Source organism: Octodon degus, unplaced genomic scaffold, assembly GCF_000260255.1.
Source record: "Octodon degus isolate 3935 unplaced genomic scaffold, OctDeg1.0 scaffold00169, whole genome shotgun sequence".
NCBI lineage: Eukaryota > Metazoa > Chordata > Mammalia > Rodentia > Octodontidae > Octodon > Octodon degus.
Genome location: NW_004524745.1, coordinates 837,951 through 850,629, shown reverse-complemented (window position 1 = coordinate 850,629; position 12,679 = coordinate 837,951). Strand labels below are relative to the sequence as shown.

General features: G+C 49.9%; 1 protein-coding gene across 1 annotated transcript in view; it reads right to left on the bottom strand.

Moving 5' to 3' along the window:
• Nrg2 (neuregulin 2) overlaps nt 1–12,679 on the bottom strand; it is a 198,142-nt gene that overhangs the window by 29,092 nt on the left and 156,371 nt on the right. Inside the window, 2 exon segments of the mRNA XM_023703380.1 lie at nt 1,689–1,807; nt 7,968–8,139. Of these exon segments, the coding sequence (XP_023559148.1) occupies nt 1,689–1,807; nt 7,968–8,139 (291 nt within the window).

Sequence of the window (12,679 nt, the reverse complement as noted above, 5' to 3'; positions counted from 1 at the left end):
CCATGCCTAGGCTGAGACATGGAGGAGATAGAGGCTTTGGAGCAGGTATAGCTTCCTTAGTATAACATTTACCAGTCTCTAATGTGAGCCAGCCACCGAGGTCAGAATGGTAACCAGGCTACACATGCCCCATGGAGCTCCAAGGCTAAGTTTGCCAATGGTTTTTATACTGTACAGCTCTATCATTAACTAGTGTTTGACTTTTGGCAAATATTGAGCCTCTCTGAGTGACCATAAGATATCAGACATATCCTGAGCCTGGACAAGGGTTCATGAGATACTGTGAAGCCTGGCTTGGATAGAGTGTCTGTCATGGAAACTTGCAGAGAGAGGTGTCATCCGTGGTCTCTCCACTCCTGCCACTCACCTTTACCACAGAAGAAGTTCAGTAACAGTATGGGAGTTGAGCAGTGATCAGGAGATGATGCCAGGCCTGTTGGGCCAACAAATGGCCCCAGACTGGGGCTTGAACTGGAAGTGACATTGCAGTGGTCTGGTGTGGCCAAGGAGGGAGGTTTCCTGGAGAAGATAGCTTGGGAGGAGGAGTAAGGGGTCTATGGGGAGTGACTGTGGTCAGGGTTGGAAAGATTGTTGGAGCCAGAATTGTGAGAATGAAGTCCTTGTCCTGTGGCTCCACTGTGTGGAGATGTGATTGGAGGCCTTCACTTTACAAAGCTAATGCTCTGAAGCTGGTTTGTGGGGAGGAGACTTGAACAGAGTTGCTCTTCAGGTGGGGTTGGAATGGAAGGGAGAGGATTGAGAAGGACCCCAAAAGGAGACTGTCCAAGCTATGGGTACTCAGATTTCTTGGACATGGTGTCTAAGGAGAACAAGAAGCCCAAGAAGCTGGGGTGACAGGGGTGTCCCTTACTGATACAGGATAGACAGGGTCTGTGTGAACCAAACAGACAGGTAATTAAGTGATATGCTCAGGATGGGTGCTGGGAGGAGGATGGGGATTTGTAGGGCTTGGACTACTGGGGATACAGCAGAGGGACACTGCCTGAGGACTGGCAGCTTTGGCACAGAGGAGTGGTGAGTTTTCTGTCAAGGGAAGATCTAGGGTCTGAGAGAAGAGCCCAGTAGGAAGGCAACCCCTGACCTGAAGCTGGAGCCACGAGTGTAGAGCAAAGAAGCTAAGAGTTGCCGTAAGCTCTGCATCTTTGCAGGCTTTCAGGGAGACAACACGGCCTGTGGGGAGGATCTGCCTTCCCTGGGCACAGCCTTCCCCGAAGGGTCCCAGACATCCAAGCCTCCATCCCTACAGCCCTGTGGAGATGACTGGCTGCCTCAGGTGCCCCGATGAGCAGCCGGCAGCAGGCAGGCAGCTCGCACCACCCCGGGCCTGCCTCTCTCCCAGCCCCGCTTCTGGCAGCCCAACCTCCCATAATTGCCTTCTAAAAATATCCTCCTCTCCACCCCCACCTCTTGATTTCAAAATATTTAGTTTTCAGGGTATTTAAAATGAGAGCTGGCGGCTCTTCCAGGCCCAGATAACAAAGCTAAACATTTATGCTTCGACTGCATTTCTCTGAATCGGCTGAGATCTCCAGCTTGATATGGCAGCAGCAGGAGGGAGGGGAGTTGAGTGCAAGATGGATCATGTGTGGGCCTCCCCAGGACTGGGGGCAACTGGCCCAACCTGCCAAACCCCTCCAAGATCCTTCCCCGCCTTGAGGGCCACCTACCACTGTTGACATGGAGCCGGCCGCGGACAGAGTCCTTCCCCAGGATGTTCTCGGCCTCGCACACGTACTCTCCAGCATCCTCCACCTTCACCTTGTTGAACTGGAGTCGTGAGTTCTTTCTGGTTAGAGGGGGAAAAGGGTGCAAGTGTGAGCATCGCCATCGTGGTTCCCTTGCAGTCACCTTTCCCTGCAATGTCACAATGGCTGTGCACACTGGGTGGGAAGTAGATTACTCAGACTTGCCTTTTCTGGGGTTCAAGTGGAATGCCGACCCCCAGAGCTGGAGGGAGACGTGGGCCCTCAGGACAACACAGGGTGAGGCCAATGGCCACATGCTTTTATGCATCTATGAGTTTTGACATTGATTCCCAGGGTTAGGCCTTCTTTACGATGCTTTTCTGGGGTAGGGGGTGAAGCCAAGCCCCTTAGGAAGTCACATGGTCATTGTCCTTCATTTCCAGTAAAGAAGGCCTCAGCCTTCTTTAGAAGAGGCAGCTTATCACTGTGGCTATTCCTAGCACTATGGTTTGCATATGTTGCCAAAGATCATTGATCCCAATGCAATGGTGTTGGGAGGTGGTGCCTAATGGAGGTGCTGTGTTACAAGGGTTCCACCATCATGAATGGATGAATGAGTTGCTAAAGAGTGAGTGTGGTCTCATCATTTATTCTCTTTCACCATTGATGCCTTCTGTCATGTTATGGTGCAACCTGAAGGCCCTCACCACATGCAGGCCCTTGACTGTGGACCACCATAAGCTCAGAAACCATGAGCCTAGTAAATTTTCCCTGATTGCAAATTGCCTAGTTTGTGGCACACTGCTATAGGGGCAGAGTGAGCTCAGAGACCCACAGAGAGCCACAGTTCTGACAGGTTCAGGTGACAACTCTGCTCAGATCGCAGTCCTAACCTGTGGCTCCCCTCTTCTTTCCACCAGACCTATCACTAAGGGAGTCTGGTGTGGCTTTCTGCCAGCTCAGGGAACAAAAATATTCTGGACTTGGTCCTCAGGGCCAATCTAGATGCGTTTTTCTAAAGACAGAAAAGTTGAGCACCACAGGTTTCCAGACCTGCCCCAGGACATCCAGCAAGACAACAGCAAGGACTAGGAGTTACAGTTGGTGAGGATGTAGGCTATCTCTGGCATCTCACGCTGGGGCTAGCTCCCTCTTCATCCAGTCCCTGTGTGCTGAGAATTGTGGGTCCAGGCCCCACAGACTCTCCTGGCATTGTCATTACAGGTACCCAGGGCTGGTTCTCCCCCTCTTTCTGAAATATTGGGCCAGATTTGATTTTCTTCTTAGAGCTTCCCTATACCCACTCCAGTGGGCATGGGCTCTGCAGTTCTTACCCCTCCTTCTGCCCTAGTGCTCTCTGGGGTCCAGCAAAACCCACAATCTCAGCCTGGCCCTCATGGATAATCAAGAAGTGGCATGAATATCTTTACATGGCGTAGCTTTCTCCTTATGTTTGGTAGTACTAGGCCTTGAAGCCAGGGGCTTGTGTGTGCTAGCTAAGGGTTCTGCCACCGAACCATATCCCTAGCCTTTACTTCCTTGTGAGGGATGAGTTTTAAAAAACCCAAAACCCAAAACAAAACAAAACAAAACAAAACAAAACAAAACACCAGATTCTCAAAGGGGTCAGAGGGCTAGCCCTGAGCCCATGGATGTAAAATGGATTCATGAGCTACTGGGGTAAGGAGGGTAAGGTGGGGTGAGTAGAGAGGCTGGGCTCAGGTTGAAGAGATGCAAATGGGCCCATAATCCCTTCCCTGGCCTGTGCTTGTGGGCCTTTCCCCCTGGAATTGGCCTCTGCCTCTAGGGGTGGGTCTCTTCTCTGACATCCTCAACCCAAGACCTCCAAATAAAGGTGTTGCAGCACTCTCAACAGACCCTACTGCTGCAGTTTCCTTGTAAGGGCATCAGCTGCTCGACTACACCCTGCCCATCCTGGCTTCAGCCAGTCTTATTCTCCTGGGCTGGTGCCTGCTCACTACCCTCTTCTGTCCATTAAAGTTTGGGGCCTCATTAAGTGGAGCCCTGAAGGCCCCTCTGACTAAGACAGCATTTCCTTCCCTGCTGCAGCCTAATTAGATGCCACAAAGCCCAGCTTCTCCAGGCAAAGCTTATCTCATTTCCCTGCACACTGGATGAGAAGAGCAGGGGATCACAGCATTGATGTTTAGGGGACACAGAGCCAGACCCTCTTTGTCACCCACAGCTGCATTCACAGGAGCTTCAGAGTGAGGCTGAGTGGAGCTCGTGGGGTATTTGCAAGGGGAAGCTGGACCTTTGAGGAAGGGCTCCCTGGTGAAGGAATGCATGAGCTGTGCCAAGGAAGCTGGGGGCTCCATGGGAACCTCCCCTTGTGGAGGAGTAAGAAAGGACCCCAGGGACCTGCAGGTTTGCTGGTTGCAGGTGGCTTGCTTTGCTGGGGGTTCATGGATCTCAGGGATGAGGGCTCCAGAGGAGAGGCTCAGAGGCAGAGCTGATGAGGGGGGCTCTGAGTCCGACACAGCACCAAGGCTCTGGCCCCACTGCATTCTGCCCTCACCCCTGGATCCGGCTGGAATCCTTAAGGACCCAGGCTCTCCTGCTTCCTGGAAGGCAGAATACTGTTCCCAGTGCTCCATCCATGTGCTGACCCAGGTCTACCCCTGTGCAGGGTGCTTGTCCCTGGCCCTCCCCAGCCAGTTCTCTGCTGGCAAGGACAGATCTGGGCGGCCTCACATTTTCCTCTGCACCTCCCTCCCCTGTCTGTGGGGCGAGTTCCAGCCTGCCCCTCATAAATAAAGGCACATGTAGTTCTGTAGGGGAGGGCTCATGCATAGGGACTCAGGGGCAGTCTTCTCCTGGCACAGGAAGGCCTGGTGAGACTCCACATTTGGTGGGCACAGAGACAGATGGCACCAGCTGGGAAGAGGGTCTCTGCTGGCCAGCAGAGATGCCAAGACCAAGTGCAGCCTGTGCAGGCGGAACATGAGGAAGGCTGTGGAGACAGCTGCAGGGTGGGCAGGAAGGACAGAAAAGTTTGCCAGAAAGGAGACTCCTGCCCCTGCCCCTGGCCTCTGTGCCAGGTGAGATGTGTGGAGTGTACGTGTGGAGGAATAATGTGTGGAGATGGCAGCTCCCCCAGAGTTCTTCTGAGGAGATCCAGGAGAGGAGGCCCAGGCCTGTGAGAAGCTCTCCAGTTCAATACTCAATGGGCCTGCAGGGGAGAAGGCAGTGTAAGGGGGTGCTGACCTTTGAGGTTCACTCATGTTAGAAGAAATAACATCCCCTAATGAAGCCTTGTCTAAAGCACCAGTGGAAGAGACGAATGCTGCCGGGAGCGCTTGGGCAGGTGTTCTCAAGACCTGACATTTAAGCTGCACCTTGGAGAACTTTGCGGGAGACAGGAGACAAGCTGTTCAGTGCAGGCAACAGGCTGGGTTCAAGTCCAAAGCAAGGACCCTGCTGAGTGTGCAGCATGGTTAAGGGGCAGCAGGGTGGTTATATGTAAGCCAGGAAGAGTCAGAAGAACCCCTAGACTGTGCCCAGTGTAAAGCAGGCTCTCCAGACCCACCAAGTAATGTGGCTGCAGATGCAGCCTTATTGTAAAGCTCAGCCTCTGTAGGTACTTTCGGAGGTCTGTGATTCTTGTGGCCTGTGGGCCTCTAGAGTCATTAATACAAGTAAAATGGGTGCATGAGGCACTTTTCTTTTTGTTCTGAAGAAAGAGTCAAGGTTACCTTACTGCAGCCCAGCCTAGAGAGTCATGTAGGTAGTGCCACAGTTGCTTTGTCCTTGATGTTTTCTGAGCCCCGAGCCAGGCACATAGCTGACAGTTCTCATATATATTGCATACAGCAAGAAATGCACAAAAGGCCCATGGTCCAGAATTATGGAGAGTGGTCAGGAGTGGGGCAGTGGAGGAAAGAGCTCAAGGCAGGGAGGCCAGGTGAACAACGTAAGGGTGGGGAGAAGGGCGACTCCTAGAGATGTGTGTCCAGCTGAGCAATGGTGAGGGGCTGGGGCTAGGCCTCAGGAAGGCTGGAGGCACAACTGAAGGGCACACAGGAGGAGTAACTGGGCAGGCACAGCAGCTGGCCTGGGTGTTCTGAGTCAGAAATGCCTGCAGGGTTTGGCAAAAAAGCCATGAAGACTGGAGATGCAGCCTCAGGGTCTTAGATATTTAAGCCGTGGGAGAGAATAGGATCATCCACAGCAGGCCAAGGAGGGAGGCAAGAAGCCCAAAGCACTGACGGTGTCTGAGAAAGTGGTGGACGCAGGAGGACTGGGGAAGCCCATGAGGGCGAGGGGACAGGTGGCTTCAGGCCAACCACTGCTTAGAGGCCTGGAGGCCTAGAACCAGAGAGTCCAGAGCTTGCTGGGGTTCTCAAGAGCCACAGCTATGGCAAGGCTGGGGATGGGCAGGGCAGGGTAGGAGGTGGAGGACAAGGGAGGTGGAGGACTCTTCTCCAATGGGGGAGAGTCAAAGTCCTGCAGGTTAAGGGGGGAAGGCAGGAGACAGGGCAACAGCAGGAGGAGGATAAGAAAACAGCAGCCTGGAGAGTTAACACTTCAAAAGAGGAGTGAGTATGCTGGGAGGGACAAGGGCTAAAGTTACCAGAGAAAGGAGGGAGTTGGTGGTGCCAGGACTCAGGGGGTAGGGTGTGTGTGTGTGTGTGTGTGTGTGTGTGTGTGTGTGTAGTGTGCAGGATAAGTGTGGTGCAGGGAGGGTGGGCATGAACACGTGGGAGATGTGCTCAGTAGTGTGGAAGGCACGGATGGGCAACTTCCTGGTCTCAATGAGGCAGGGAGTGGCCATCTAGACAGGATGGAGGGATGGGAGGGACACAGCCCCACTCCCAGATGTAGCTCCAAGAAGCCTGTCCACCCTTCTCCCTGGCTGGGGCACAGTCTTGCAGGGTGGTAGGAAGGAATAATGTACCTTCAGGTCGCTAGGTGGGTGCCCTGCATTTCTTGCCAATATGGTAACTGGGGTCACACAAGAATATCTATCATCTCCACTCTCCATTAGCTACTAAGATGTTTTTCTCTCTCTTCTCTCCTCTTCTGCAGTACTGGAGATGGAAGTCAGAGTTTTTGCATTGAGCTATTATCTCCAGCCTTTAACATTTTTTTGATTTTGAGAATCTTATGAAATCATTCAGTTGCCCAGGCTGAACTCAACTTTTGAATCCTCTTTCCTTGACTTCCCTGAGTGATGGTATCATAGCTCTGTGCCTGGGACCCCGGCCCATTACTACAATTTTCTTAGGATGTGGTTTTCTTTCAGCCACAACCATTGTTCTAAATCAAACCCTTCCTAAATTACTTTCTGTTTCTGTCTGGGCCACTTTTGGTTCTGTTTCTGTTCCCGCTCTTGGAAAGAAAGCCAGATATAGCAGAGTCAGAGCTTGTCCCTTGACCCCCACATCCTCTTGTGTGGGTTCCTAACTCATGGGGCCAGATGCAGGATGTGTGCAATAGGCCACACAGCAAACCAGGTGTGACCAGGATGGGATTTTCTTTTCACTGCTTTCTGCTATGGGTGGGCCTGACATTCTCTAAAATCATCATCATTTGCATTTTGCAGGTGGGGATGAGGAAGAATATGACAACCTGGGAGGGAGTTGTGGCAAACCTCTCTGGGATGTTCCTCACCAGCAGGGACATCCAACTAGTCCCCATGCGTAGGTAGAACATCTGGTTAGCCAGCAGAGATGGGGGCTGCTTTTGAACCTCAGGATTTCCTGGTGCCTGAAGCCCTTGCCCTGACCCATCCAAGATGGATGAGAGGACACCTTCCACAGCATGGAGACCCAGGAAGCTTCTGAGTCCTCTGGGGCACTGAGTCATGATTAAGACAATTCTCATGCCATGGGAGAAACTCTGCCCTTGGTGCATTCTCTGACAAGTGGCACTTGTTAAGCTGAGAAACCATCCCATTATCCTGTGTGACCTCCCTGCTTTTGGCTGGATCTTTCACAAACAATTTCCAGCTTGGGGTTCTTTCAGAATCTGTGCATGGTCTTTTGCAAAGAAGTTTTAGGAACAAGAGAGGATTTCCACTGGTAAAGTTGATCTTAACTATCCAGACGTTAACTGCTTAACCCTTGTCTGCTGTTCATGGGGCCAACATCAGCAGAGGGACCACAGCTCCAAGGAGAGGTGTGGGGGTAGCTAGGAAGAGGGGCATGCAGTGAGCTGGGACTCAGTCCACACAGCTCTGGGCTTCTCAGAAGACAGCATAACTGTTGGGACATGGAGGGTGTGATGGATGCTGCTCACCTGCCGTTGCCATACTTGATGCGAATGTCACGGCTGCGGTTGAGTTCCTTGCCATCCTTGAACCAGCGGTACGAGGGTTGGGGGTTCCCTGCTGCTGCCTCGCACTTCAGCGATTGCTTCTCACCCACCTGTCCCGTCTGACTTTTCATCTTCTTCAGCTTGGGCCGGGTGGCTGTGGGGAACAAGGCAAATAGATGAGAGTAGTGGTGGAGTGGGCAGCACCAGGCACAAACTGAGGGCTGGGACTGGAGAGGGAGGGTGGGGCTAGAAACTACCTATCCTCTAATTTCTTAGTTCAGTTCCACCAGCCTTTAGAGAACCTACAGTGGGGTAAATGTGCTGCTCCTTTGTGCGTCCTTTTTGTACCCAGAATGTACCAAGAGCTTTATGTTAGCTTACAAAGCCTTCACAATAACTCCATGTGTCCAGTGCAGTGTTGAAACCTACTTAAAGGCATAGAAGGTGAGGCTCAGAAGGCAGAAGTTACTTCTCTAAGGTGGTGGGGGGAGCGATGGAACCCCAGTGCTCATGATCTAACTCCTGCCCCAAGCCCCCAAGTCTATGCTGGACCCAAAAAATGGGTTTGGCTAGCATTCCTACAAAGTCCAGCCTAGCAGGGTAGCTGTGACCTGGCACTGCATAGCTCATAGAGACCTGGGGACAGCAGAGCCCAGAGGAGCCACCCTAGCCCTGGGGATGGGGCTCGCTCTGCTAAGAGCTAAAGGTGGGTCTAGAAGAGGGGGAGGTGAGCCAGGCAGAAGCAGTACTGTGACTTGGGAAGTCTCACGTGGCCCAGAAGGTGGGCTGGCAAATGTGGGGAGCAGTGTGGCTGTATGGGGTGACAGGTCTGAGCTATGCTTCTGGATGCAGGCCTGGTCATGAATGTGAACCTGAGAGTTCCCCCATTTTTCTTAGACACTATTCTGTTTCCATACTTTATCACCTTGCTTTTCTCCCCACCACCTTGAAAAAAATGTCCTCTGTTCTCAGGAAGGTGGGGTCAAGCTAGTGCTCCCTGATGGAGGTCTGTCATGATTTCCATGGCTGCAGCTCTTCGCACTAGGGTGGAGGGGACATGGGATGTGTGATGATTCCACAGACAACTCATCTGGTCTCTGGGCTCTTTGAGACAAATGTCATAGTGACATAGGGGGTGAGGATGAGACTCAGAGGTTCAGAAACTTGACAGAGGCCACAGGCAGCCAAAGAGCTGGGAGCAAAGCCCTGAGGTTTGAGTTTGCAGTGTGTCAGGCTGGTAGCAGGGCTGGACCTGCTTTTGCAGCCTTGTCTCTTTTTGAGAGTTGGAGTCCTGGTTCAACTCTTGCTCCTGGCAGAAGGGAGGGTCATGGGGGCCGACTGGCCTGTTTAGGACCCTGATCCTGGCTCCCCAGCTCAGAGCTCTGAAAGCAAAAGAGCCAGCTCTGGAGAGGATCTGGCTAGAGATATGAATCCCCTCCTTGAACTCAGCCCCAATGCCCTGCTTGTAAGAAGTAGGTGAGTGTGAGTGCAGGGAAGAAAAGCAACAGGAAGAAACCCCTGAACACTGGGTCATGAGGGCTTAAGCAATGCTTTTTGTGAAATAATTTTGTTTATTTTAGAAAATTAAAAAGTATAGATGGATGAAAAGAAGTAAATAAAATCATTCATTAGCTTAGCACCCAGAAACAACACCCCCATGCTCCATTTTTAAACACAATGAGATCAGTGTCAGTTGCATGTTTCATTTTAGCATTTCCTAAAGTGAATTCTATAAGATACAAATATATGAAGAAATGAAAATAGATAATTGAGAAAAAATTTCCCTTAGTAAAGAAACTGGTATGGGAAATATGTAGGTACGCACAGTATCTGCGGGATGATTCTCTAAGTAAGGGCTTTGAAACTTTTCTTAGAACCCTTAGCATTTCAGGAAAATAAGTGGAACATATTCTAGAACACAGCTAACAGGTACATATATTTATAGACATGTACTTTTTGTGTTTTTGGTGGTATTGATGATTGAACCCAAGGCCTTTCACACTGGGTTACATCTCTAGCTGTTTTTCATTTTTAAAAATTTGAGACAGGCTCTTGGTAAGTTGCTAAATTTCCCAGGCTGGGCTCAAACATACAATCCTCCTGCCTCAGCCTTCCAGAAATCTGGAATTATGGGTATGTGCCACCACACTGGCTTATACATACATGTTTTAATAGATAATATATTTACATAATTCAACATTTAAGAAGTGAGAATGGTTCTATGAGTATATAAAACAAACAAGTCTCTTAATTTTTTGGGGGGGGTAGTGCAGGGGGTGAAACCCAGTGTCTAGAGCCAGCTAGGCAGATGCTCCACCACTGAATTCAGCCCTCCCCCTCATTCCCACCATGGTTGCTCAGTTGTCTTTCCAGGTGATTAATTTCTCAGTTCTTTGATATCCTTTCAAAGATCTATGTATATACAACCCCCCATTTCCACACACATTTTTCCATGGAATAATTTTTCATCCTTATGCAATACCCCTGCCTGAGTGCATCATCATTTATGTAACTGATTGCTATTGTGAGGCCTTCAGCACGTCCCCTGCTTGCCCATCACAAGTATTTCCAGGCATCTTGCAGCTTCTGTCTATGAATGTGAGGGCTCACTAGAGTGAAAGCAGTGACCCTCTGGGTTCAAATTCAAGCTTTGCTGTTTGTTAGCTTAGTGTCCTCATGGCATTGACCTAATTCTTTTGCACCTCAACTCCTCATCTGCAAGATTCAGGTGATAAACAAACAATAGCTCCTTACGATGGCTGTGGGGATTACATGAGATAATGCATGTAGAGTCTGGCACACAGAGAGCATTTAATAAAGGTTAGCTGCTCTTACTATTATTATTATCCACACTCTTCTCCCACAGCACTCTTTCTCAAAGTGGAATTGCTGTGTCAAAGGCTAAGCAAGCTTCCTCAGCTTTGGCACCCAGCCAAATTGCCCTCTGGAAAGGTTGCACTAATTTGCACCCCCTAGTGAATGATAGTGCCTGTTTGTTCCACACCCTCACCCTCATGAGGCATTATCATGTCTTTAATCTCTGCCAATTAGCCAGGCAAAAGATAACGTCTCTTTGTTGTTGTAATTTGCATTTATTTGATTACTGATGAGCCTGAACATTTTTCATAAGTGCATTGGCCCATTGTATTTCTTCTTTTGGAATTGTCTGTTCATGTCTACAGTCTATTTTTCTATTGAGTGTTTATCTTTTTTTATTGGTTTGTAAGAGCTCTTTAGAAATATTAAAGCTATTAACCTTTTGCTACAATGTTTTTTGTCAGTTACCTGCTTCTCACATCTTAGAATGTTGTTTCTTCTCTTCTCACCTAAAGGTTTCATATGGATCAATCATTTGTTGAACCTTTAGGAACATCATTATTTTAAGCATGATCCTGCCTCAGCATCCTTTCTTGACCTGCAACCAACCTCCTGTGTCTGCACTGGAACCCCCAAATCATGCCGTTACCATGGCTCTTAAGCCTGAATGCCAATGAGAGTCACGTGAAAATTTTTAACACTTTGGTGTTAAAACTTTGGGACCATAGGCTAGGCATTCTGAAACCAAACCCATGATGGTGGTCCAGGGGTGTGGAAATAGTCTCCCCAGGTATCTATCTTTGCTTGAAGGTTCAGTTTACACCTGTTGATCTAGCCACCTCGGCTAGTGGTGACCTCCAGCTAGTACCCTTCTCCTTCTTGTGAACTGGGGACCCAGAGACCTCTTCTTAGGCTTTAAAGTACCCCATCCTCCAGTGGAAGGTATTGAACTGTCCTATGGTTCTGACACAAAGGACTCCTCCAGCCCATGGGCTACCTTGCTCCCAGGGGAAGACTGGAGGTGATACCTGGTGGGAGATATCTGCGCTCACTCTGACACCTTGTTCCTGACATGAGTTTGGGTGCAAGACCATGCACTGCACAGTTGATGGCCACTGCTTAAGAGGGGGCGGTGGCTAGGGCCATAGCACATAGAGACAGCATGGAGACATGGCCCTCATTCTGGGGCCAAAGAAATTGCAGGCTCCAAAGTCATTCCTTGACCACAGAAAGAACATAGGATTGCATTTCAGACCCCAAGGACCCTACCCCATTAAGCAAGGACTCTGTGCAACTCTACAGTCATTTCTCACGGTCTACTCACTTGAGAACAATCCATATGGTTCACTTGTATTCATTCATTCATTCATTCATTCATTCTTGTATTCATTCATTCAATTCCATTCCAGTGAATAAATAATTGAACTGAATGCATTCTGCTTGCTGCATGCATTGCACTGTTATGAGTGCTGAGTGCAGCGCAGTGAACCACAGGTGAGCATCCTTTAGTGAGCCTGACTTTCACAGAGGGGCACAATCAGCAAGTAATCATTAGGAAAGATGAGGCAGTGATAATCAGCCTGACAAAGGCCCTAAGGTAAGGTGGGCATTAGCTTGGTGCGTTCATGGGCCTAAGGGGTGCCTACATGTCTGGAAGGGAGTAAAGGCTGGGAGATGGCTTGGAGAGAGTATGCAGAAGTTACAGTGCCCAGGTGACAGAAGGCTGTGGAAGCCAGAACAAGACTCAGGGTTTGTTCTTTTTCTTTTTAAAAACTCTTTTATATGCTTACCAAAAAAATTTTAGGGGCCGGGGAGATGGCTCAGTAGAATAAGCGCTTGCCTAGCAAGCACAAGGGCCTGAGTTCAATCCCCGGTTC